Here is a 27,278-nt window from a genome sequence, read left to right as displayed (position 1 = left end):
CAATTTATGTCTGGAAACAATGTTAGGCGTGCTGAATATTTTAAGTATTCTTGTGATCATGGCCTTTTGACATAGTTTAAAGCTCACATTGACTTTAAATATATTATTCTTTCTGCAGGCTATTTAAGAAGCTATTTGAAAATCATGGCGGCTCAGGAATCATTGACATCTCTCCTACAAAATACGAGGTAAAGTAAGGCAAGCTTGCTTTGTTGCACATATGCTCCCCAGGGGGATGCCCTATGTTTTACATAACGATTAAGAAGACATTTTTTTTAAATATGACTGACACTTTTCTATCTGGCCTGTCTTGACCCTGTTTCACTTTAGGGATTTTTGTTTTGTTTTCAGGGGTGCAATCTATATCTCAATCTAACCAGTTTAGTTTAGTTGTGGCTGCCTGTTACTACGGTTTCAGATGGGTGAGGTAAGGAGCCTGTTGGCGAGTGTGTCCAGTCCAAATTGGGCAAACACACACACTGTCAGTTCCTGTAGCTCTTTAATGAGAGTAACCATAGTCACAGGAGACAATACAGCAGCTCATCTGGTTGTGACACATGTCAGATTCAAGTTGGTTTAAATCTGCTCTGGACCTTTGGTCCCTTGGTCATCTTGTTTCTCTCATCTTGTTTTTTCTTTTTACCATAACATTGGAAACCAATGCACTATCTTGAATTTCAGATCAAAATATCCCCAAAGAGTTTTTCAGCTGAAAATATTAACGCTAAAAGAAGCAGTGTGATCTCATGTGTGAGTCCAAAGGCTTTTCCTTCACACTTCTACTTACTACTCACGACATGCAGGGAAGAGAAAAGGGTTTATGAGGCAATGGTGAGCCTTGTAATGATACTTTTCTCTTGAGCCTCACCCTTTTTCCAACGCAGCCAGAATCTGTTGCTATTTACTGATAGCAGCCATATTTAATTTGAAATATTATCGAAGTGTTTAGATGGCATTGTGATATATATATATTTTTTATGTTACTACCTTAGGAAGGATCTTCCTGCTTCCAGAGACCAGGAGGTCCTACTTTCCGAAGGAGATCGTGGACCCAGAATTGCGAGTACTCTTTTCCAAAAACAAAAAAATCCACTTGGACCTGGAGACGCCTGTTTGGGAGATGAGGTAGATAAATAGAAAGAGGCAATGGTAGGGTGCTCCATGTTTTTGGTGATGTTGCTTAGCAAAGACCAGATGTCAAATGTAATGGGTTCTTGTCCAGGCTATTTAATCCCAAAAGAAGAGATCACCAGCTGGCACACTCAGACTCCAGTTGTCAATTTCCTGGTGGGGGAAAACTTGATATGAAACCTTTATGCAATTCTCTGCTGTCATGTTGTTATCTTCACAGGTAACCTGAAATGTTGTGGGAATACAGAACTTTAATGTCCAAATTTGCCATGAAAGTCTCAACATCTGTGGTGGTTAACCCCATGCCATGTTTAATAGTTGAAATCAAATCATCTGCAGTCACTTATTTAACTAAACTATGAAGAGGAATACATTCTTAACATGGATCTCACTTTTAGATGCTGCGTCTCGTCTGTCCACATGTGCGGACAATGTCCTGACCATTACATGCTGGGGCAATAGAGAAGTTGGTTCATCGTTGGTCAGAATCAGAATTTTTTATTTTTTTCCAGGATGAATACGCTGATGATTACTCCGAGGACCTATCTCCCCAAGGCCCGTCGCCTGCTGCAAACATAGTCTGGGATGAAGTGCTTATCCCGGACCAGATCAAGGACCTCAAGAATCCAGACCAGACTGACGGTGCAGTAGTAGCCGTCTCATTGTGGGACGTCAGCAGTTGTTATCTAATCCTAATCTGTCTCTCCGTTGCATATAACATCCAAGCTGTTGTCTCTGGTGTAGCCTCCAGGGCAGTGAAGAACTGCTCCTCCCTCACAGCCACAGTAAAACTAACAAGCAGCCTGTCCTCAGGACTATTCCTCTGGAACCAGTTGTGACTTGTTTTGGTCGAGGCTCTTCTTTGTCCTCAATTCAGGACCGCAGAGTCATTACACAGCTTATAACATCGACTTTAAATCTTTACAAACTTGGACACCTCATGCTCCCACTACTAAGAGAAGCTCTTGTGGTCCAGTGGAGTCTAAAAGCTCTTGTTTTGAGACGCTTTGGACTAAAGTTTTTTTTTTTTAAAGATTTACAATTCCAGTCCTTGTAGCTAGATTTTTAGTGAGTGTGTCTGCTTCATTCATGATACTGGGCCAGACTCACTGCTACTTTTCCAGGGAAAAATACAAGTTGGAGCATAAGGCAGAAAATGACATGGAAAATAAATACAATTCTGTTATTGCATTTATGATAGTATAACTTGACGTACTGAAGTATACAATATATTGTAGCAGTGCAAAGCAACAGCCTATAATACATCACATTTATTTATTTTTTAATCTGTACCACTTAATATCCTTAGCAATAGAAGAAAGTCAATATGAAGAAACTATTTTAGACCGAATAAAAAGATCACACATTTTAAGTTAATCAACCACCCAGCACACTGAGTGCAGTTGTGTCTTATTAACATGTCAAGGCGAGCAATACTTCTTATCACTTGCATCTATAAGGCTTTTCAGAACGGCACTTGCATGTCCAAAAATACATTCTATCCCTTCCTTATACATCGCTGTCTTTTGGTTGTATTTATGTCTTTCAGTTTGGAGATCTGACTGGCACAAGGATTACATGGCAGCAATAAGCAGTTTGAAGTTTGACAGCCTCCTGAAGACGCGTCCTGATCTCTACGGCTGCAAGAGCCACATGGCAGCATTTGTCTTGATAAGAGGTATGCACCGTAGGAATGTTAGTGGAATACCGTTTTAGTTATATTAATATCTTTATTTTCAACTTTTTTTTAAATACCTAAAGTATGGCACAAACATTATTCCTTTATGTAAGATTTGATTGGCTGTATAAAAAAGAATCTCCATCTACATAGAAGAATGTGGAATGGTATTTTGTATGACTGGGTCAGTGGGTAGCAGGTCCGTCTTTCAATCAGGGGGTTGGTGGTTCAATCCCCGCCCTAGTCGATGTGTCCTTGAGCAAGACACTTAACCCCGAATTTCTCCCAGTGGCTGTGTCTACGGTGTATGAATGTACCAGGATTGTAAGTCGCTTTGGATAAAAGCGTCAGCTAAAATGACATGTAATGTAATGCATAACGTAGGACTTTAGGATAATTTACTGTATTGTAGATGAGACATTTCTGTTCATGTTCATCTACTATCAGAACGTTGCTTCGTGCTCAGAATAGTAACATCACGGCATTTATCACCATGCTTGCCTGTGCCAACCACGGTTTTGATATTTTAATGCCAGAGAGCTGTTACATCTTTCTTTTCTTTCGTTGACGTCTGATCGACGACGGCCTACGAGTCCTCGCGGAGGCATTTCACTCCTGCTTGCTTCTTTTATATTCAATCGAAGCTTTTAAACTGTACTGTCAAACATGTGTCATCGACTTTTCGCCGCATCGTCAAATGCCCTTCACACATCTTTCTCCTCCAGAAGTGCTGCATACAGCAGGTGGTCCGTGTGAGCGTCACCAGGTGGTGGCTTTGGGAGCCGGCCGTTCATGCTGCAGGAAGTGGCTTTGCTACAACGGAACGATGGTCCATGACTGCCATGCCATCATCATCGCCAGACGGGCTCTCAAAAGGTACAACACTGCTAATGTGACTGTCAACGAGGGCCCCACAACATATTAATATAATAAATACTAATAAAATGAATAGATATTGCTTTTTCTTCCTTAATATTGGGAATGAAGTCCTGGCGTTCCTTTCCCCCTCTTGTTGGAGCGGGCGGCTGCATCACACTGTCTGCCTGGAGCCATTGATGGTGCATCCAACGTGTGTAAATGGTATTTTCTGGCTTCTGTTCAGGTTTCTGTACAAACAGCTTCTGCTGTTCTTTGATGCCGATCCAATGGCCAAGCAGAACTGTGTCTATGAGAGCAGCGCCGACGGCCACCAGCTTCAGCTCAAACCCAAGACCTGTCTGCATCTCTACACCAATCGACTTCCTAAAGGAGCAGAAAAGAACTTCTCCTTCAAGTACGGTTATTCCCGTTCTTTGTGCTTTGTTGACGGCGACATCCTACAAATGTTGTGAGACACGTTATCGTCATTAGCCTTTTAATAAATGTCCTGAAGATAAACATACGTTCTGTCCTCTTTAGGGACCCTGTGAATATTTCAACCGCGACGCAGCTGCAGTATCATGCCAAGGGCCTGCTGGTCCCTGCAAGGACCCTTGACCCGAGTGTGTGGGGTGCCAAAGTCTGCTGCTTGTCCGCGAGTGACAAATTGTGCCGCTGGACTGTCACTGGGCTGCAGGGTGCATTACTGAGCCTCTTCATCCAGCCGCTCTACATCAGCAGCATGGTGCTAGGTAACGAGCCCGAACGGCGCTAAATACGATCTCCACACGGCTCTCAACATGGCGACGGCTCAACTGGCGGCTAACGGTGCTCACAGTGTTTACCTGAGGGGGAACCGGAGGAAGGGGACGAAGGGACCGCGATGAGGGGCACTCTCACATGCATGAAACAGTGTGCAGGGCCGGCCTGGCTTTGTGCTCCTTAAAGCACAGAGACGCTCGAATTACAACACACACAGAAGGAGAGTGATTTCATTCTTTTATTTTTTTTACAATTTGATTTTTGTTCAAGTGATTTCATTTTTACGCAGGATGACATAACTCCACTCTATCTTAACGTTACAAATAGTCTTTAGATGCTATCTTGATACTCTGAATATCGTATAGAGAGCCTTCAAAGCAAATATTATATAATTTAGTAAATGCACTTGTTATTTTTGTTAGAGTTCTTGAAGAAGACTGGCGTGCTGAATGTGAAGTTACAGCCGGCAGCTTTCTGCTCTCGGCTAAGTCATTGTTCAGAAAGTACCTCATGAAACTTTTCCCCATGTGATACAACGGAGGTGTTGGGGAGCTTTGGAGGCGCCGGTTGACAGATTTGTATTTCCTTTGGACATTTACTTTCTCTCCAGACGTTATGCAAAGCAAATGAGCCGCTGGCTGTAGCTTCATGTTTAGCAAGCAGACATGAAGGAAGCATCTTTCTCCCTCTAACTCTTGACAGGAAAGGAAATAAGTATATATTCCAAAATTAAAAGTTACATTTGTATTATTATTTGAAAAAGTAACTCGGTGGAGGTTGGACTAAAGTGATGATGAGTTGTTGTAAAGCGTTTGAATTTAACCTCCAGGTGTTGTATTTCCAATGCTGTCACACAGTACACGAGATGTTCTCGAAGCTGTACGAGCTGAAATGGAAATGAACAGCTTAAAGGATTCATTTATTTCACCTGTTTTGTAAATTACTGTGCACATATTGACATGTCATTGTTGTTTATTGAGGAGGCCAGAAGCTCCTAATTGAGGAAGTATCTGATATCGCCAACATGCGACTCGGGGACGGATGGGAAGACATCCTGCCGCCGTCCTACAGAAAACAAAACATCTTCTTCATCTGCGGCGACTACGTGGGGCCTGCTGTGACCTCGCATGACGCTCTCAGCGTCAACTGGTGCCTCGGAGACGAGGATGTTGAAGTTCTGGACGGTGACGAGGGCTTCGTCACGAACGGGTGAGATAAAAACGCACATACAACTAGAACGGGCACTCGGTAGAGCGCATACCTTCGCATATCACAAGATTGGGCATCGAATTATGAACATTTTGGTATTAGTTGCATGCCAATTGGATACAAATGTACCGTGCTATGGTAAAAAGAAGAGTTTAACCTTGTCATGACCTTGACCTTTGACCTGATCGATCCCAAAATCTAATCAAATGGTCCCCGGATAATAACCAATCATCCCACCAAATTTCATGCCATTCAAGAAGATTTTGACCTTTTCATGACCTTGACCTTTGACCTGATCGATCCCAAAATCTAGTCAAATGATCCCCGGATAATAACCAATCATCCCACCAAATTTCATGCGATTCGGTTTAATACTTTTTTAGTTATGCGAGTAACACGCATACAAATATATAAATAAATACACGGCGATCAAAACATAACCTTCCGCATTTTCAATGCGAAGGTAATAAATCCATCGCCAGCACAAACTGCATGACGTTAAAATGTCTCCAACTCGTCCCTGCCTCAGAAATGTGGCCCTGCGCCCTTTTTAAATGGCGTCCTGTACGAGTCTCGTCCTGACTGGCTGCCTTTAACCTCAATGTTGACCTTCATCAATTTTCCGATTCAATCATTCACCCTCCTGTCCCCTTCGGTCAAATGACCATTCAATTTTTAACTCCCCTTTTTTTTATTTTATTTTTACTATTTTACCCTTGAGGTCAATATGACCCCACAAAAAAAAAAAAAAGAAAAATTATTAGAATTAATATTGCCAAGTTTTTTTAATGTTTGTTTGTTTGTTTGTTTGTTTGTTGAGAAACAACACATTAAACATTGAATCGGGTCAAATTGACCCGAAGGCGACAGGAGGGTTAAATATTGAATCGAGTCAAAATGACCCGAAGGCAACACAAGAGTTAAAGTAAACTCCTGCCGCCAGTTTCAGGGATGGACTTGCTGGCAGTGCCGGATGCAGTGTGCTTGTTTGCTCGTTTGCTTGTTTGACAGTTTCAGTGACGCCTGGGGCTCCGGCCATGTCTCGCTTTTTGAAGCTGCAGACGACTGCTGATGTCCAGTAGCTCGAGTGTCACACAGACGTGGCTCTCACTGGAGGCTGTGTTGTCCTTGGGCAGAGATTACGGCCAGAAATAGATTTTTACGATCCTGCTTTGCGCTCGCAGTGTTGCTCCGTATTTCAGCTCCTGTCCTGCAGCCTGAACTATTGGTTTTATGGGCGACATTGTGTTTTAAAGTGTCAGGATGAGCTCCGCAGGGCGTTTCACACAACCTATAAATAGGCAATGGGGAAAAAAGGCTCCCTGAAAAAGAAGAGAATACATTTAAGGACAGGCATACGTGACATAAAGCATGTCGGGGGAGGTGAAGAGAAATTGAAAGGAAGGGAAGAACACCTCCTGGAAAAAAACCATACAAATTATAGTGTGAAAACCAACAGAAACTTCTACCGTCATTGACACTTTAATTTAGTGATGTAAAAGTAGCATGCCAATTAATCCAAGCTTCTTTTAGCTTTTCTTTCCTTGCACCCAAATCTCTTGAATTCTGCGTCGTCGAATACATTATATGTGGAATGCATTGTCTAGGAATGAGGAATATAATGGTCTTGTCGACATTGCAGTGGTTACAGAGCCCAAATGATTTGACATCAGTTATCTGCTAATGCCGGCGTCTATCGATGCTGTCATATTTAATATCACCTCAAATGTTCACACTGAGATCTCACTACTCGTCTGCTCTTCAGGGATCCACTCCAGGGTTTCCCTCAGGAGTAGCATGAGTGGAAATGGCTGCCTGTGGGAAACCCTGCCTTCTCTCAGCCAGACCACATGGTACACTTCCTGTAACAGCACAGAAAGATATACATGTGTGTGTGTATATATTATATATATATATATATATAATATATATGTATGTGTGTATATGAAATGTATATAATATATGTATGTATATATGTGTATGTGTGTATATATGTGTATATATATAGATACATATATGTATATACTATATGTATGTGTGTATATATATATATATGCATAATATATATGTATGTATATATATACTATATATTATATATATTTATATGTATACTGTATATATATATGTGTGTGTGTATATATTGTATATATATACATATATATTATGTCTACATATTTATGTATGTGTATATATAATATATATAATGTATGTATGTAAATGTATATGTATATATAGATACGTATATACTGTATGTATATATATATGTATGTGTGTATATATACACATAATATATATATTCAATTCAGTTTCAATTCAGTTTATTTGTATAGCCCAATTTCACAAATTACAAATTTGTCTCGGAGTGCTTTACAATCTGTACACATAGACATCCCTGCCCCAAAACCTCACATCGGACCAGGAAAACTCCCAAATAACCCTTCAGGGGGAAAAAAAGGGAAGAAACCTGCAGGAGAGCAACAGAGGAGGATCCCTCTCCAGGATGGACAGATGCAATAGATGTAATGTGTACAGAAGGACAGATTTAGAGTTAAAATACATTCAATGAATATGACAGAGTGTATGAATAGTTCATAGTAGGCATATTCCACGATGGAGACCTCCACGATCCATCAGGCAGATGGCGGTGGGGAGGAGGAGTGGGGGAGTCTCAACAGTGGGCGGAGTCTCAACAGGACAGTGGCGTAGTCAGGAGCAGGAATTCCACGACCCAGACCTCGATGATCCATCAGGCAGATAGGATCTATGTCGTCTCATAGGGTCCGATGACCCCATGAGACGTGAAGTCAAAAGGACTCCGGGGAGAAAGCAGAGTTAGTAACGTGTGATTGAGAGATGAAAATTCATCCTTAAGGAGAGAAAAAAAGAGGAGATAGGTACTCAGTGCATCCTAAACGTCCCCCGGCAGCTATAAGCCTATAGCAGCATATCAAGGGGCTGGACCAGGTGAACCTGATTCAGCCCTAACTATAAGCTCTGTCAAAGAGAAAAGTCTTCAATTGGAAGCTTGTTCCATAAAAGAGGAGCTTGATAACTAAAGGCTCTGGCTCCCATTCTACTTTTTAAGACTCTAGGAACTACAAGTAGTCCCGCATTTAGTGAGCGTAGCTCTCTAGTGGGGCAATATGGTACTACAAGCTCCTTAAGATATGATGGTGCATCACCAATCAAGGCTTTGTACGTTAAGAGAAGAATTTTAAAAGTGATTCTTGATTTTACTGGAAGCCAGTGCAGAGCAGCTAGTGCAGGAGTGATGTGATCTCTTTTCTTAGTTTTAGTGAGAACACGAGCTGCAGCATTCTGGATCAACTGGAGGGACCTAAGAGATTTATTAGAGCAGCCTGATAATAAGGAGTTGCAGTAATCCAGTCTCGAAGTAACGAACGCGTGAACCAATTTTTCTGCATCTTTTTGAGACAAGATGTGCCTGATTTTGAAATATTACGTAGATGAAAGAATGCAGTCCTTGAGATTTGCTTTACGTGGGAGTTAAAGGACAAGTCCCGATCAAAGATAACGCCAAGATTCTTTACAGTGGTGTTGGATGCCAGGGCAATGCCGTCTACAGAATCCACATCACCAGATAATTGATCTCTGAGGTGCTCAGGGCCGATTAAAATTACTTCGGTTTTGTCTGAGTTTAACATCAAGAAGTTGCAGGTCATCCATGTTTTTATGTCTTTAAGTCATGCTTGAATTTTACCGAGTTGGTTGCTCTCCTCTGGTTTTATCGATAAATATAGTTGTAGTATATATGTCTATATATGTATATACTGTGTGTATATATATATATATGTGTATATGTATGTATATATATAGATATGTATGTATGTATATATATGTATGTGTGTATATATACACATAATATATATATATATATATGTATATACTGTGTGTATATATGTATATATATTATATCGGCCCAGCTAAACTCCTGACGCTCAGACTGCATCCTCCAGAATGGTGTTGGAGGAGGACCGTGTTAAGAGCAAGGTTCTAACTGCAGTGCATGAACACAGTTTAGATTTACAGGTTTTAGTCTTCCAAGTGGAGGCTTGAAGGGGCTCCAGCCTCCCCTCAGCGCTGCGAATTAACTGTCCAGCTTCTGCATGAATCATTGGTGAAGGAGTCTGTGTTCCAAGTGCTACAAAGCACGAAGGGCTCGACGTGCTCGTTGCATTGATAAAAACAACAACAGCTTTTTTAGATGTATTTGTATCGTATATCGCAACTGGATACAACATCCCGTCAAATCATGTCCCTGAAGTAAGATCTATGTCTATTAAACGACATGGGATGTAAATCGAGCAGGATTCAAAAATCTCTAAAACGTACATTGTTATTTGTTATGAGGTTGGATAATATATATAACGGTGTATGCAAGATGATTGATGCAAGTAAAAGGAAGCATTCATTGGACTCTGTGATTTCCCAGCTCTCCACCTGTGAGTGGGCCGGGCTCCTCCAGCAGACTTTGCAAGAGAGCCCTCTACAGTTATTTCCTCCGAGTTGCACAGCTGAGTGGGCAAAGCTATCTGCTGAAGCTTCCCACCTACCACAGCATCAAGGTGTGTGTGTGTGTGTGTGTGTGTGTGTGTGTGTGAGCTATGGTTACATCAACAACGTTGCATCATTGCAGTAATTAGACACAAGTGTGCTCCATGAAGTTGTAAGTGGTTTGTTTTCTAGGTGGAAGCCGCCGTCTACCAGACGGTCAAAGATCTGGTCAAGCAGTGGTTTCTGAGCATCAATGCGGGGGCCTGGAACTCCAAAAGTCTGGTGGACTGCTTTAGCGCTCAGTAACATTTCACGGAGAAGTTTAAGTTCCTCTAGAGAGTTTGATTCCTGCCGTTTGCTCTCTACTACTTCGTGTATAACCTTTTTTAACAGTAAGTCTCGTTTGGGTTCTGTTTAATGTTGCTCTTTTCAGTTTGTGGAGGTGTTTTGAGAAAAATAAACGAGACCCAACTGTTCTGCACCACAGTGAAGTCGTCTGCTTGAATGGTTTGTGGGTGGAGGAACATGGCTTATAGGCCCACATCTCTCGCTCCCTGTCGAGTAGAATTGAGCTCCAGTACCAACCATCATCACATTTGTATGATGAGTATGCGCCTCCAATTAGTTCAACCAATCAGGAGCTGAATAACCCAAATATATGGTTTACATTTGTCTTCCCTAATCTCCTCTCTAGCTTTTATTGCACTTTGAGATTTTGAGATTTTCTTTAACCCTCCTGTTACTTAGAGTCAATTTGACCCCATTCAATGTTTAACCCTCCTGTTACCTTTATATTTACTGACATATTTTACCCTTGGGGTCAATTATAAAAACCTCCAGAAAATTATTAGAATTAATATTGTTTCCCAAGTTCAAGTGTGAGGTACTTTATGTTTGTTTGTTGACTACCTAAATAGCCCTTTAAATATATAAAAAAGTTGATATTTCTTATATGTTTGACAGTGAAAAACAGCCTTGGGTCAAATTGACCCGAAAAAACACCGACATTAAACATTGAATGGGGTCAAATTGACCCTAAAGGTAAAAAGAGGGTTAAACATTGAATGGGGTCAAATTGACCCTAAAGGTAACGGGAGGGTTAAGGTAATGAATCCTGTTCCCCAAATAAATTAACGAGGGAAGCGTCCTCCCCATGCCATTGCTGGTGTACCATTTAAAATTAAAACAATTTTTAGTCTCACATTTTGTATCTTTTTCCTGTATGTATCTGATAATTTGACAGTACAGTGTTGTGTGTCAATCTTAAGCAGGGTTTTACACATTTTGCTTAAAGTGGCAGCTTTTTGTCTTTGAACTCATCAGGAGACAGTAAATATTGATTGCCCCGTGTAATCACGATAGAAACATGACACCATCAGCATTTAGATTGGTTCCCGAGAAGCCTTCACTCTGCATGTCCGTCTGCCACCTGGTTCCATCTCCAGAGAAAATGAAGGCTTGGTCCGGCGCACAGAGCCGCCGTCTGATCGTCTTTGACAGCAGCACCGACAATAACGGCACCTGCAGCGGCTCGGCTGCGTCTATTGACACTTTAATGTAAAGTTGTTTAGTTCAACCTTAAAAACCTCTGCTAGCAAGAACTAGTCAGTGTTGCCCGCCTCTTGTTTAGCAATGCACTGTGCAGGAGTTACAGTCATACAGTCAATATAAAAACACCAGCAAAGGATATGCACATGAATATTATCTGTCAAGCTCTTTGGGGAGAAGTTCATGGATTCAAGTTCTGTCTCTAAGATGCTCCCGATCAAAGCCAGTGGCTTATTGAACACCTTGACTATTTTGCTCCATCCGATGTTTATCATTTCAAAGGTGTCAGCATTTACATGAACAAGAGAGCGGTCCCATTCAACGATGGCGTGGTAATCCTCTTATTGAAGGGATGAAGGAAAGAGAGTATTTTAATTCCTTATTTAAACCCATACAAATACACACATTCGGTCACAAATCAAGGAGAAAAGGGAACACAGAGAGCCTTGCATCATCTTAAATTAAAATGTGTATTTCCTCATACAAACTATGATACCACAGTCCATTGTCACCATGGCTCCACTCACCAGTTGCTTGGCAACCAACTCTCCCTTGGAATGGATGCAACTACTCATGTCTAAATAATTACAGGCTCTTTTACAATATTTAGCAAAATCACAAAACGATAGAATTGCATGGTAAAATTACCTAATGGAGCTGGAATACAATAGAATTAATTTCATATCTCTTTATTGGAGCACAATGTATATGTTAATGTGGCTTTTTTTCTTTTTCTTTTCAAGATTTCATGACTTGGGATTTGCATGTCTGCGTGTGTCTGTATGCAGATGCCCGTGTCTGGTCCTGTGTGCTTTATCTTTGCTCCTGCTGGCCGAGCAAGTGATTCTCCCATCCAGGTGTCGGGGTCACCTCCCTCTGGGGAGGCGGAGCTTCTGGACCCGAGGATCTCCTCTGGGCACGAGGGAGAGCCAGGGAATTCACAAAAAGGCCTAAAAGATAATTGAACACGCGGAAACAATTTAGATGCGGAAAAACAGACGTTTTCTCGTGTGTGGTTTGAACATTCGAGACTTGGAGTTCGACTTGAATTGAGCTGTCGGATGGTAAAGGAAATAACAATTATCTCCTTTCAGGCTCGGTTACCAAGGCTTTCGTGTAATTATTTAACGCCAGTGCGGTCTCATTAATAAATGCAGTGACCTTCACAGGGACTCTGGCAGCCGAGGGACCGTTATGTCTGACTAAAACTGTGATTCTCATTATTTCATGTGAATCTTAACGAGATGATTTATAAGATTTGATTGAAGCCGTGAAGAGACGAGACCCAACCCATTGCTGTCTATCTCCTAAAACATTTAGTCTTCAATGGTGTGTCGCTGCGGAACTTTCTATCATTGTTTCTCATCTTTTTGACTTGTCAGGGTGATAAAATGATGCCAGTGTTGCTAAACAGATGGTTATGAATAACATAAGCATGTGTGCGCCGTACCCAGGTCTGGCCTCTTGCAGGATGAGTTCCTCTGGCTGGAGTCGGAGGAAGCAGAAGTGCTGGCTGTGGAGCTGGACTTGACTGAGCACACCGAGGGTACCAGTGCTCTGGGAGGATTTGATTTGGGTTTGACTGTAAATCCAACGGATGCAGAGTTGCTCCATTCTGGACAACAACACCAAAAACACATAAATCAAGCCCAGAGTTGACGGCATTGTGATTGATTAATCTCACGAGGGTAATTCTGCGTTCACAAACGGTGATTACGACATATATCTTCCAAGTCCACATAAAAGTAGCTTGCAGTTATTAAATCACGCCCTGCAACGTGTGGGCTGCCGTACCAGAGTACTCATCCAGTCGGAAACGTCCAAAGCAAAGGTGAATCCTCCACTGTTTACGCACATTCTCCTTCATCAGGCAGTGGAAGAGGAAGATGAAAAGTCCTGCAATGCAAAACAAGCTGATGAGCTTTGGAGAACAAAGATCGGACCCGGATTTGTCTCGTGTTTTATCCCTCAGCAGTTATTTCTAAAGTCCACTTGAGCAAGGCACGTCCCAGAAGTAACGACTGGCGGGTTTTTGTTGCCTCACTCTCAGATATAACGCAATACAACAGACGATGTAAAGGTAGCAGAGAAAGAGTTGCATCACTCAGCCTGATTCCCTTCTCTTTTTAAAAAAATCTCATTTCTTTTGAAGTGTGAACGTGAGGTGGACTGTTGAGGAAAGCTGCTCTGGAGGTTGGCAAACCGTCACTCAACGTATACGCCGTCACATCACTCATACGCGCCACTTAAGACTAAACTAGGTGTAGAAACGGTCCTGACGTGAAGCACATCCACTCTGCTTCCATGTTTCGATCTACGTGATGCAGCTTGGCTTTCGGTGAATATATCTGAGCAAGAAAGCCACTTCAACCTTGCAGGGTGTTGAGTCCAGCGAAGAGGTAGAGCAGAACTATTCTGCCGGGCCCGAAGGTGAAGAAGCCAACCGCCCATGTTAGTCCCAGCAACAAGGTGAGGCTGGCAACTCCCTTCAGGTCCTGCATGAGGCCGCTGCGGGTCCCAGCCGGTCTGTTGTCTCGCATGTGGCGAATCTGGATCAGTACCACCACAAAAACCTGAAAAAGATTAAAAACGAGGGCTTAGAGCAGTTCAATTACATGGAAACAATCATGTAATTAAAGATAAGCATGCAAGTGGCCTTGATTGAGAGATTTGATGGAGGATTGTTGAGAATTGTTCATACGGAGTCATGCCAGGCTACTTAGGCTGCAAGGCCTGATCTTGAGATTATTCAATGTTAAGTATACAACAACAACAAAAAATAGTATATACACTGTTGTTTCTTTCTAGCAATATCAAAAGTAAGCGCCGTCCTATTGTAGGCCTATATAGATTCCGTCTAAAAATAAAGATAATACTGGTGTATGTACCAGTTAAATGGTACATGGCTTAGTTTTTAAGTCATTTAAACCATGAAATTGAATTAAAATGCTGAAATGATTTACCGCAATGTTGAAGAGAAAGACCAGCGCCGCGTAGCCAACGACGGACACGTAAAACGTCACATCGTCCTGAAGCCAACAGCTGAGGGAGCAAAGGTTTGAATGAGAAGAGTGATAATAAGCAGTAAGTGGGACTTTAAACTCTTCACTACCACATTTAAAACAATTCATGTCATATGACTTTCAGTTTGACACTTCTACATGAGAGAGCATGTTGAACTATCAGCTGAAAACATGAGAAACCATGTGTATAATGTATTTTATACATGTAAATGTTATATATGCTCATTGAAAAACACATTCAAGTTTAAATGCTGGACACAAGATTTGGAGCGCTGGTTGAAACCTGTCTTCAAATCCGCCTCACGATAATGGAATACGAATACGAGACCAAGCAAATCTCACAAGTTGTCCGAGTCGTCCAGAGGCTCCAGGCTCAGCTGGGCGCCGGTGTGCAGGCGACTGCCGTAGGCCTCTCTGTCCACGATGAGCACGAGGGTGCAGATCACCAAGGGAATCCCTGGAGGAAGAGTTTAACACACTTTCACAGCAAATAGTCATCGAGACAGGTTTATAATTATTGACTTACACGTCGGAAACATCGAGTCAAAAACCAATGTCCTGTTAGAAGAGTTTGAATATGTGTAATAACCCATCACTACCTCACTACACTTATCATGTGCAATGTGACATATTATTACTAGCTATAATTTAAAACTATCTGAAACTGTACATATTAGCACTTTTCTTGTTTTTGTACATATTACCACCTTCTGTATAGTATATTCTTTTATATGTTGTATTTTTTTCTCTCTCTTATTATCGTGTTATTTCTAAACTGTTGACACAGAGAGCCCTGCACTAGCTTTCCAAAGGGTCTGGACTGTTGGTCGAGGCACAAATGCCAAAATGAAAGTGGCTCCAGCTCAGGACTAACCCCATCCCAGCGCACAGAACTTGAGGATGTAAGAGGGCACGTAGACGTTGAAGACTTTGACGAGAGCAAAGTACATGTTGACGGCCTCTAAACCCATCCAGGTGAACGACGCCAGGAGGAAGTAGTGCAGCATGGAGGCTACGGCCACACAGAGGCCGTATACGCCCCAGGAGGACATCCAGGAGTTGACCAGAAACACCAGGTTCAAGCCCAGCAGGGCCAGGGAGAGGTTGATGAGGATCTGAGACGGGTAGTCCCGACGAAGCTTCCTGAGCAGGAGAGGGGATAAAGCAGAGCGCTCATGTGGTTGTACTTCAATTAAATGGTCGTTGTTATCCAATGAAGGAAAGATGTCGGTCTGGAGCGAATGTATCTGCATTCGTGTTGACGTGACCTTGAATAACTTTCGACGGGTTATCAGTCTGCACGTAAACAAGTCGGACACATTTGTAATGCATAACGACTCGGTGGTTGGAGTCTCACTCGAAGGCGCTGTAAGTGAGGACGGTGATTCCCAAAAACACCGATGAGACTCCACATCCGGCGTAGGTGATGATGGTCAGGATCTGCTCGTTAGCCGCGTCCAGCTGAGTCCTGGAGACATCCTAGACACGCACGGAAGAACAGGTGTACTTATTCCACAATGTGCCACAAATAACTCTCACAGACACAGGAGCACAGGAATAACTGCTCCTGTGCTTACACAAGGATGGCACTTAAATAACGAGCTGACTCTAGTGTGTGTGTGTGTGTGTGTGAACTACATGCAAAGTGCCAATTTCAGTAACAGGAGTTTTTAACCGTGATATTTTTGAACATGTTACAATGCAAATCTGTCAAAAATTATATTACTGTTAGATGTCATTATTTCTTAGATATACCGTATTTAAATATTTGATATCACCAATCTCAACGTTGGGCATAATTTCAAAGCAATTTGGCTTTTACCGTTTGTAAAAATACCAGAGAAAAGGTAGTATACATCTCACAAAGACTTTAGGCGAATCAAAAAGAATGAATTGGGTCAGACTTCCCTTGAAAGGAGTTAATAAATATTGTGCTTTGATCTCCCTCTGCTGGTACATTTGAGTTGAACCACTTCCCCTTGGCCAGAGCCACGAACTGCAGTCTCTCTATTGGTCACAGAAATACTCAAATACAGACCAGAAGAACTCCAAAATGCGTGAGGTGGTCACACAGGCACGTGGTGTAGTCCGAGCTGCTGTTGTACGTCCTGCAGCCGTGATCGTCCCAGCCTCCCTGTCCGTCTGGGGGAGGCAGACGCAGACGGTTAGTATCACACAGTTCACCACGGAGGTGATCATGGAGAGCAGGACCTACTGTTTTTATTGAAGTTCCAGTACACGCACTGCACCTTCTTACGAAGCTTCAACAGAGATGGAAATGAAAAAGCTGTTCATCAAACTTCATTCATTCATCAAATGAGCAGCAACAGTGACTCTCAGGTCCTTCAGCAGGTAGTCATGTTTTAAAAGGAGAGCGCAGCCTACTGTGTTGGGTGTGAGATGGTGGAGCGTGACTTTGACATCTTCATCCAGGTCTTTGATGGGAGAGATGGCGTTGATCACACTGGCTGACACCACAAAGGTGTTCAGGCGCTGCTGCCCCTTTTGGCTGCTCTGGAAATAATAACAAGAAAAATATATCTCTAAATATAACTGGTATAAATAATAACAATAAATTATAATATTTCAAATAAATATTCATATTGCATGTGCCTGGAAGAGCATTGGGATGCCGAAGAACTGAAACTTGACCCTCGGCGTGCTGTGGTTGCCCTGTGGGAAGCTGTGCTGCAGGGCGGATGGCAGGGAGATGAACGCCACCGTGCCGTTGAAGGGAAACTTGTTGATGAATATCTACAACATGAAGAGAAAGGCATTCATTCCCTTTTAATATTAAACTCCGTAGTCTGCATTCATTGACATTACCAGTGAATGTGACAGAGGACAGTGTTAGTTGCTGTTGCTGTTGTTGTTGTGACGTCACTAACCTCAGGCTTTCTGCCTGCGCGGACAGATGACACTCCGAATGTCAAACTGCTGAACTGTCCGGGATCGACATCCACCACCGACAGAGCAATGGCAGACGCCACCAGGGTGAAGGAGCCGAAGAAGCCCGCCATCATGTTCCCTACCGCATCGGTTATATTTAGGATCCTGGAGGGGACCACAGAGGAGGGTGAACGGATGATAAACGGGGAAGATGAATGTCCTCCGGTTGCCGTCCTTACATGTTGGTGAAAGGCAGCAGGTCGCTGTCAGACTCCAGGATGTCAGAGATGGCGTCGATGAGAGCTTGGCCCAGGTTTAGTGTGAGTTGACTTTGGTTGACGACGTCCTGCAGCTTGTTGAGGACGGTGAGCAGCTCCTGGTAGTTGAGTGTGGAGTGGTTTCTCAGTAAACCCTCAATCATATCCACCACGTCCTGTGCATTGTCTGATGATTAATGATACAACTGGTTGAATGTTTTACAGCACCATCATGGAATAAGTCCTGACCACTGATTTGTCGTTATGGGATATTAAATGTGCAAAACAGGTATCGACGAGGCAACGCTGTAACATCCAGTGGCTGGCATACATCAGGGATGTCATTGTGGATTTGGGGTATTTTTTTAATCATTAAACCCATGAAAGACTGAGAGGGAAAGTAAAAGGTGTGAAACAGACCAGCAGTGACTTGGACATGATCCAAATCAGGGATGGTTTCCACCACCAGGAGGCAGTCTTCCAGGTGTGCAGCCATCCAGTGGGTGCTGAGGCACAGTTTACTGTCAGGCAAACAGGTGGTGAGAAGACAGGGAGAGATTTTGCAATATGTTTATTTTTCCTCATCTTGTGTTTATCTTACAAGCGATCCACTGACATTTTTTATTTTGATGGTATGTTTCTGCAATCTATGCTTCCCCAAATCTTGCTTTTGCAGTACGTGCATCCCGAAGACACCCGAGAGGTGTTTGATCCAGATCACTCCTCGATTGACTCCAATCATTAATGACACCCACGTCTCGATTAATGATTTGACAGCACAGCCTTCTACAGGCCATGAGCAGCCATCAGACAACAGCGTCACACTGTGTCAACACACAGAGTCCTGCACACAGAGCAACATCCTCCAAATATAGACCAACGGATTAAATCAATAGCCAAATAGGTCTGTATTTATTCATGTGTTCATTTTAGGTTGCCAGTGTCGACCAGCTAGATACACGCACGTATGCAGGTGATGAGGTCAGTGATAATAGGGAGCAGCAATGACAGGATGCAATCAATATGCATGTTAACATGCGGGAGAGCTAGAAAAAAAGATGGCAGCTGTCAACATCAGAAAATGTCAATTTACCAGCATATTTAATATGCATTTGCATGAATGTGGTAAGCTTTCTCGGGCAGGAGGCAAGTATTACTACTTACAGTCGACAAAAAAGAGAAGAGTAATCAAAAACAACAAAAAACACTTTGGACTAAACATCAGTGTTAAATGTAGACAACTCTTGCTCATAGATTTTGAAATTAAATTAAATTTTATATTGAGCACTTAAAGTAAGATCGCAGATATTTTAAAATGCTTCTATTTGAACAGGAAATTGTAAAGAGGAATACAATGAAATTTCTTTTTTTACAATATTTTGTCTTTTTATTATTTTATTATAATTTTTTTATATATTTGATAAACTATTATAGTTAATTAACTATATTGAATGTTAACAAATGTATTTGCTCCTTTTGTGTCATCAAAGCAAAATACATTCAACACAGAAAAGTAGAATTTCTTTACATTTGAAGAGTAATACTTGGAACAATAACCATTTATTACAAGGAAGTAGCACTGTATTCAAACACCCTGGACTGTTGGTCTTATTTGGTTTTCTCACAACCCAAAGACATCCCAGTCAGGTATATTAGTGGTTGATGTAACAGTGTACACTTTGTCCGTGTGAATATGTGAAGCACTTGTAGCTATAAATAAGCAGGCAGTTATCAAAAATGAAGAAACGAACTGTCCTTGCGCTCACCAGAGCCGGGTGGCGGAGCGCTGAGGGTTTTTCGGGCACGGCTGAGTTGAAGTTTTTCCTCCTGAAGTGTCTTGCCACTCAAACAGTCCTTTCCGTGTGTACTGGGTTGCTGCGTTGCACTTTAATATCACTAAAACAGGATGAGTGGATGTAGAAATAGAGAATGACAACCTGATTTTTTTCATCAATTAATATAGCTTAATATAAATTGTTAAGAGTAATATTTATTCAGTTTTACATTTTTATACTGTGAAATCTTGCAATGAATTTGAACCTTCCTCACATATTCGGCGTATCTCTATGTCCTCAGTTGCTATGGAGATGGATCCATTGTTATAAGGCGTCAGCAGTCGGTCTTGTATCTGCTCTTCTATTTCCTGAGTGTCTGACAGCGACGTCATGACCCGAACCTGGAAAATACAGCTCTCTCTGCAGTGAGAGAGTTAGTTATGGGTTGCAAAAAGCTCCATATGAGCTGCTCATGGTATCACTTTTCAGGCAATAGAAGCGTTGTAGTGATATTGTAAGAGCCACAAGTTTATTATTTGATAAATCAAAATTTCAGGAAAGTTTATTGTTTACTTTCTGAATTACGGAATAATTTATGTTAATGACAGACGCTCCCTGGATGGAGATTGAATGACGTCATGACAGCAGCAGGTGGAAAGCAACGAGCTGCATTAGGCAGTAGAGCACATAGTTTTTCTACCGTAATATATCGGAACATATCGAAATATATCGGAAATTATTGGAACATATCGGAACATATCTTAACATATCGAAATTATTGGAACATATCGGAACATATCTTAAAATATCCAAACTTATTGGAACATATCGGAACATATTGGAACTTATTGGAACATATCGGAACATATCGAAATTATTGTAACATATCGGAACATATCTTAAAATATCAGAACTTATTGGAACATATCGGAACATATCTTAACATATTGGAACTTATTCAAACATATCGGAACATATATTAACATATCGGAACTTATTGGAACATATTGGAACTTATTCGAACATATCGGAACATATATTAACATATCGGAACTTATTCGAACATATCGGAACATATCTTAACATATCGGAAAACATATCGGAAACATATCGGGAACACATCGGAACAAACCGAATCATATCGTATCATATCGTATGATCGTAAGATAGAGTTTATTTATTTTGTGAATGTAGTCAACGTTTTGTTTCTTCTCCCATACATTAATATCTCTTCAGTTTAATTAGTTTGTAACATAAGTGAAATTGTGTCGAGCTACTTGATCCATACCTTGAAACTGTGAACATGAACACCTGGAAAAGATACAAAATATTGACATAGCTTCATAGCTGGAGGGAAATAATAAACACATTCAAGACAGAACATTCAAGAGTTTGACCAATAAAACAAACCAAATGTTACATCTGCCTATTTAAATATATGCAGTTGATACTTATTTTGAATATAGTATTCAACAATTTAACTTCTAAACATTTGCTGAAGATCGCAGGTTTTACTGGAAAGGCTTTTACACCTGAGTCTTAAATCCTCAGCAAAACACTGATTAGCTTTTTTACAAAAAACATTTTTATATTGAAGGAATAGTTCTAAATCATATTCCAAGTTTAATTTGTGTTGTCAAAGCTGTTCCCGATGTTTACTTACTCCGTCAGATGGAGAGAGGTTTGATTTGGAATGATGTCTGGAAGAGAGATCAGTCACACATTGTAATTGTTCACGTTGAAATCGGACTGTGATATTTCTGGAAAAGGATGGTGCGTTGAAGTTGTGGCAGCGACATCACATACTGCACCTTCGAGCTTTGGGGAGCAGCTGGAGGTCAAGCACCACCATCACGTCGTCAGGTAGACTGGAGTTGAGCTGCGGAGGATCAGAAGACAAATATTAGTTAAGATCCTAAAAGTTGAAGAGCAATTCTGTTCTGTCAGACATACCCAGGTGGAAATAATCTGTCCTGGGTCACAGTCTCCCGTTATGGAAACATTCACCTTCACCTCAAAAAACATCTCTGAAGAGAACATCCAGACACAATTACATACAATCCTCTAATAATCCAAGCAGAAATGTGATTGAGAGCATTTCTGTGACCGTAAAGGACCAGACTGACCGGAGATATTTGCAGGGTTTGTCGTCATGGTGGTGGCTAAGGCCACATCGGTAGAAGCACTTGTGATGCTGCTAGTGGAGGTGATGGATGCTGTGGTTTTAAATGTGGTGGTTGCGACTCCCACCACATCAGTTGGACTGACGGTGACATCGGAGAAACTTTCTAAAAATCGTTATGTGAACCAGAATGAGTTTTTCCACAAAGCAACACACATACAGTGAGACGTGAAGACTGTTTCCTACCAACAGATGTGATGTGGATGCTCTCTGCATCCGCCCGCAGCTGAAACTGACCACTGGTGTGATCGTAGATGTTACTAAGGTTCGTGCACATCTCCTTTTGGACATGTGCCACATCCACCCTGGGAATAACGTTCACATGAACCAGGCAGTCAAACCTACAGGGGAGAGTTAGTGATTTTACTGTCCGCTGCTGCACTGGTTTAGTCATATTTGGGCTGGTATCCCTTTAAAATATATGTTGAGGCCTTAGTGTGGACATGATTCATGACCAGTTAAATCAATTGCCTACATACATATATTTTTTTGTGATCTTCTTTAGATTACTTTTTGAATTACTGTATAATCAGTGCATCTCAGAAGAGTTATGAGAATAAATGGGATGAATTTAAAGCTCCGGCAATGTAGATTAATGCCAACAAAATAAATTTTGACCAATAAACATTTGCATATAGATACATTTTATAATGACAGGAATATATCATTTGAGATTGATCCCGCAATCTCGAGTTAACCATCTCATTGCCAAGCCAAAATCAGATGTTATTGTATTTTAGAAAAATGGAAATCAAGTACAATAGTAAACCTGAACCATGTTACCTCTTAAAAGAGGTAGTCCGGTGCACCTGAAGAGTAAAAAGAGAAATACTGGATTTGTTTTAGGTATTAGTTGACAAACTAGTGTATAAGACTATAGTGCACAGACTATTACTTTTCTGCAATTTCTTATAACTCATCTTGTAACATGTATTGTGCTTGTTCCGGCTCTCACGTACTTACCAGCCGGTCTTCATGTGATGCTTTTACAAGCCTGTCTTCTTCTCTGGATCTGCGTAAGAGGTCAGAGAAACTCAGTCTTTCTGTGACCCATTAGTTCCCCTTTTCCGTTAAATAATATAAAATACGGTTTGATTGATGTGACATTCACAGATATTTTATTGCAATCTACATGGAGTCCAAGTCCGTGTTATAAACCTCGATCTTTTCTCACCTGGTTACTTCAAACACAGACACTTTGTTTAAATAGATGCTGTGGTGCAGAACCGCTCTGAGCTGCAGGGACAACAAACAGCACAGAGCAGTTAACGCCAGTGTGATTTACGGTGAGCACAATAACACCGTATACTATTATCTTTACAGCCACACTGGGTGACAGTTACAAAAAAAAACATGTCAGTGTTTCAATGTTTCAGTAAAATGTATATAACATTTTTGAGTCACTTTCTACTAATAAATAGGCAATATCTGTGGTTTAAAAACATATTATATATGTGTTTGTTTGCTTCTTTCACCCATTCATGTGCGATGTCTCTGGCCGTGTAGATCTCGGTGTCGTTCCCATCGGAACGGATGATGTCGAACTTCAGTGTCACTTCGTAAAAGGGCCATTCTGCCAAACCGCCAAAGGAAACATAAGGACGTGTTCATGGGTAAAGAAAAAAGTAAAGGACATCAAAACACTTGCAAGATATCGTTTCTTGTTCAGAAATTAAACCGACAAAGCAAAATCGGATCTCAAGTGTAAAAGTAGAACTCAAGTGCATGAATTAATTAATATTAATACTGAAACAGTTTTTATTGTTAGTATGATCTGCAGACTATTATTATTATTATTATCATTATTATTATTGTCAAGGGCATTCCCTTAATACAAAGCTCTATATTCAAATATGTCTGATATGCTTAATATAAAGAAATGTGATTCTTCCATGTTTTGATTGAAGTAGGTGGTGTAGGTGATGTAATGATATTCGCTCCCACAGATCTTATTACTCTCACAACGTGAACATTAAAACTAGACCAGTTATTTGCTTCTCCTGAGCCAGTACGTCAGAATCGGTGACATGTTGACCTTTTGTTGACAACAAATGTCAACGCGAAGTTTTAAGGTGAACAGCCGGCTCCAGCTTTGCAGAAAGAGGATAACAACCTCTGATATCTGTATGATTAATGCTCCTGATCGTCATGTTATTGATCACAGAATGGTTTCTATATTTACTTAACATGACAAAGAGACAGGGGGTCAATATTTATTCTGAGGGCTGAGGACACACAGTAAACCACAGACAGCCGCGGAGGCGACCATTATGGCTGGAAAAAGCTGTAAAACACTTGATGAAGCGGACGGACCATTTAGGCCTAAAGGTGAATTACTGACCGGTGAATCAACACTGTGGGAAAAGGAGAACATATTGAACATGTTGCGACGTGCAGGTGCTGAGTTAAATGTAGGGTTGATCTATTTTTGATAGAAAGTGTTTATTAATCAGAGAAAACATATTGCCGTTAACGTTTTCCATCGGCTCACCACACTGCAGGCCGGGGTCAGGAAGCGGAGCGCAGGTGTGGCTGTCCCAGTAGTTTCTCTCCCACTTCACCAGGTCCCCCTCTGAACAATTCAGTGATGTCACTTCCTGTTTGCTCCGTTCTCGGTCCCAGAGCCGAAATAGAGATAATTTGCCCACGGCGGCGGGATGTGGAATAGTCGTCCCGTTGCCCAGGCGACGCGATGCACCCAGAGTAAGCGTTCCGTTGGGGGCCAGTTGGCAGCTCGGGGGGGTCGCGGTGGGGGTCGTATCTACACCGGGAGTGAGGAGGAGAGGAGGAAGGAAGCAGCGAGAAATCAGAGCCACAGGAGGACAATGTAGGAACCAACAACACTCCATTCATCATGCATAAGTAACTCCCACTGGGAACATGTTAGCCTCTCCTTCGCTCAGAGGTGAACCTGTAGCCTGGGGGTGCATGGATCCAATGAACCAGATGGCTTCCAGTTCCCATCATAATAATCATTTATTTTATTTTATTTAATAATTTTATAATAACCTTATTAAGCAGTAAAGGGATGTTGACACTGCATGGCCAGTCCACCTCAAACACAGTGCCTTTCTCTAATGTTTTTATAAATCTACCGGTTCTGATCTCCAGCAGCACAAGAACATAAACACGCATTGAACCAATATGGGAGTACACCTTTACCAGAATAGAAAACATTGTTGTGAGAAATAAAAATGTGTAAATACAGGCCTCAACAGCCCCATAGAACACCCAACAGAGTTTAGAAACGTGTAACCTTACTGTGTAACCTCTTACTTGACCCACCAGTCGTGATGTTCACCAGGTTGCCGTCGACGTACAGGGCCGGCCGGTCTTTCGTGTGTGCCCAGGTCAGGCACACCGAGTACCACTGTGCCGGACGGAGGTCCATCCTCTGCGTGGTGGTCCACTCTGTCCCAAACAGCCAGACCACTAGACGATCCCTCTTTCCACCCAAGCCCAGCTCAGTACACTGGACCTCGGGATGAGTGTACATGAAGGCGGTCCATGGTTTGGAGTCGTCAGTGGTCTAGATGTGGTGAATGAAATATGATGCATGATTCATAACTGTGCCGTCCTTGTGGGAATTACTTGGGCAGGTCATCATCAATACCTCGAACTTCATGCTGAAGCAGAGCGTGAGCTCCTGCAGGGCGGGGATGGACACCTGAGGCCTCAGCTTCCACTGGCTGCATCCGGGGAAGGTGAAGTCGGCCGCCTCCCCCCACAGACTGAGCCGGGGGCCTGAGACACAGACGACACGCAGGGAATCATGAACACCACATGGGAGTGAATGTCCTGTTTCTGAAGCTGCTTTCGATCTCAAATTGAGCTCGTTGGCGGTTGGAGTTGCATTGTGGGTAACGTGGGCGCCCTGTCAGAATACGAGTCAAATGAAAAAGACAATTTCTTCTTCTTATATGACAGTTGACTTGATTAATAGAAGACCTTGACGGTTAAAGTCCATCACATCTGTATGTAGGTACATCTCAATTTATAACACTTTGATCAAAATAAAGCTGCAGCCAATGATTATTTATTAAGTTAACTACTTTTATGATTATTACTTCTAATTTAGCAGAAAACATTGAAAAATTCCCAAATGTGACGGATCCCACTGAAATCTTGCAACTGCTGTTTTTTTCTGATCATAGAAATATGTCATGCACAGATATATAATATACAACGATCAAAATAGAAACATGTGTTTGACATTTGTTTGAGCTTCTTATTGGCTTCAAGCTTTTGACCTTTAATCCATAACGAAGAGGGATCGTATATGTAAGTGCGTCGCCGTGTGTTTAACGACTGCACTCTGTTTGCTTTAGATATTCCATGAATTATTCACAATGAACAGTGACTTTCTCACAGATGCACGCAGGTTGTAATCCAAAAGATAAACACTTAGCGTAGAATGAGAAATTGGCTTCTTTCATTTTTATTCACCAGTTTCACATATCGTCACTTTCCTAAAATAATGGCCCAGGTAATTTTTACAAAAAATATTTTTTGGCCTAAATCATCTCCTCATGATACTGGCCACCTCTGGTAGAATCGCCTACATCCTCAGTTGAACACATCATGTGATTCCACCCCTGTAGTATAACATCATCATGTGATTCCACCCCTTTGGTATAATATATCACAGTATCATATATGATCAATATGCGGTCAAGTTTTTAGTATTTCCTGAAAAAGCTATAAAAATGACATGCCATTATTTTAGGAAGGTTTATACATTTATTTAGCCGACCCTTTTATCCAAAGTGATGGACGTACCGTGCTGCGTCGTGGTTGGACAGCTCAGCAGAGACACAGTGATGAACACATGCAGGATATTTAGAAGAGAAATCATCACAATTCTGAAACAGAGTAAATTCATTTCAGAATTTTTTTTTCAGTTGGAAGAATTGTTGGGTGTTAACTAAAAAAAACAAGTTCTGCAAAATAAATATATGACTAAACAATAAAATGTAGACCTTTAATAAAATGTTCTCATTAATAAACTTTTCTTTTAAGAATGATGATTTCAAGTTTTAATCACCCAAAAATGTGCCAATGCTGATCTTGTTGTTGTTGTTGTTGTTAACACCCTGAAAGACTTGAATACGTGCTTACCTGCATTAATAAAGATCTCTAAAGGTGAATCCTGGTCCAGACCTTCAATACCAGCAACACTGCAAACAACTTCAAAGTGAACGGAGCGAGAGATGAACCACAAACCTGTCTCTGCAAACATTGTATGAGCGTGGAGGAGGGAGGGTGGGGGGGGGGGGAGGATGCGTTGAATATCATTTCAACAAGCAGGTAAAGTTTAAAAAAGGTAATTGACTCCCACAAAGACATCACAGCTTTGACAAAGACAGACTGCTTCCTGCCAGCACTGCTGCGCATGTCAAGCTAAATCACTTCATAAAGCTAAAGATCGTGGAGCAAAGTTTAGTACATGGT

At 41.6% G+C, this 27,278-nt stretch overlaps 2 protein-coding genes across 2 annotated transcripts; one reads left to right on the top strand and one right to left on the bottom strand.

Annotated features, from left to right (window-relative positions):
- The first annotated feature begins 418 nt into the window (after nt 1-418).
- adad2 (adenosine deaminase domain containing 2) lies at nt 419-10,612 on the top strand. The gene is made up of 9 exons (XM_056411340.1): nt 419-427; nt 1,644-1,773; nt 2,681-2,809; nt 3,535-3,685; nt 3,912-4,082; nt 4,208-4,419; nt 5,410-5,638; nt 10,092-10,224; nt 10,346-10,612. The coding sequence occupies exons 1-9, from the start codon at nt 419-421 to the stop codon at nt 10,457-10,459; spliced, it is 1,278 nt and encodes a 425-aa protein (XP_056267315.1). The 3' UTR covers nt 10,460-10,612.
- A 1,442-nt stretch (nt 10,613-12,054) lies between these two features.
- LOC130191678 (adhesion G-protein coupled receptor G4) lies at nt 12,055-21,004 on the bottom strand. The gene is made up of 18 exons (XM_056411339.1): nt 20,934-21,004; nt 19,920-20,065; nt 19,637-19,766; nt 18,291-18,391; nt 17,853-18,057; nt 17,613-17,778; nt 17,338-17,478; nt 17,110-17,238; nt 16,940-16,985; nt 16,763-16,866; nt 16,082-16,203; nt 15,599-15,867; nt 15,067-15,181; nt 14,665-14,743; nt 14,073-14,274; nt 13,496-13,597; nt 13,152-13,316; nt 12,055-12,651 (listed from the first exon to the last, which is right to left on the bottom strand). The coding sequence occupies exons 1-18, from the start codon at nt 20,948-20,950 to the stop codon at nt 12,515-12,517; spliced, it is 2,376 nt and encodes a 791-aa protein (XP_056267314.1). The 5' UTR covers nt 20,951-21,004; the 3' UTR covers nt 12,055-12,514.
- Between the last annotated feature and the right edge of the window lie 6,274 nt (nt 21,005-27,278).

The sequence above is a fragment of the Pseudoliparis swirei genome, chromosome 3 (genome assembly GCF_029220125.1).
Source record: "Pseudoliparis swirei isolate HS2019 ecotype Mariana Trench chromosome 3, NWPU_hadal_v1, whole genome shotgun sequence".
Taxonomy (NCBI): Eukaryota; Metazoa; Chordata; class Actinopteri; order Perciformes; family Liparidae; genus Pseudoliparis; species Pseudoliparis swirei.
The sequence above is the reverse complement of the archived record's forward strand: the minus strand, read 5'-3'. Positions and strand labels throughout refer to the sequence as shown.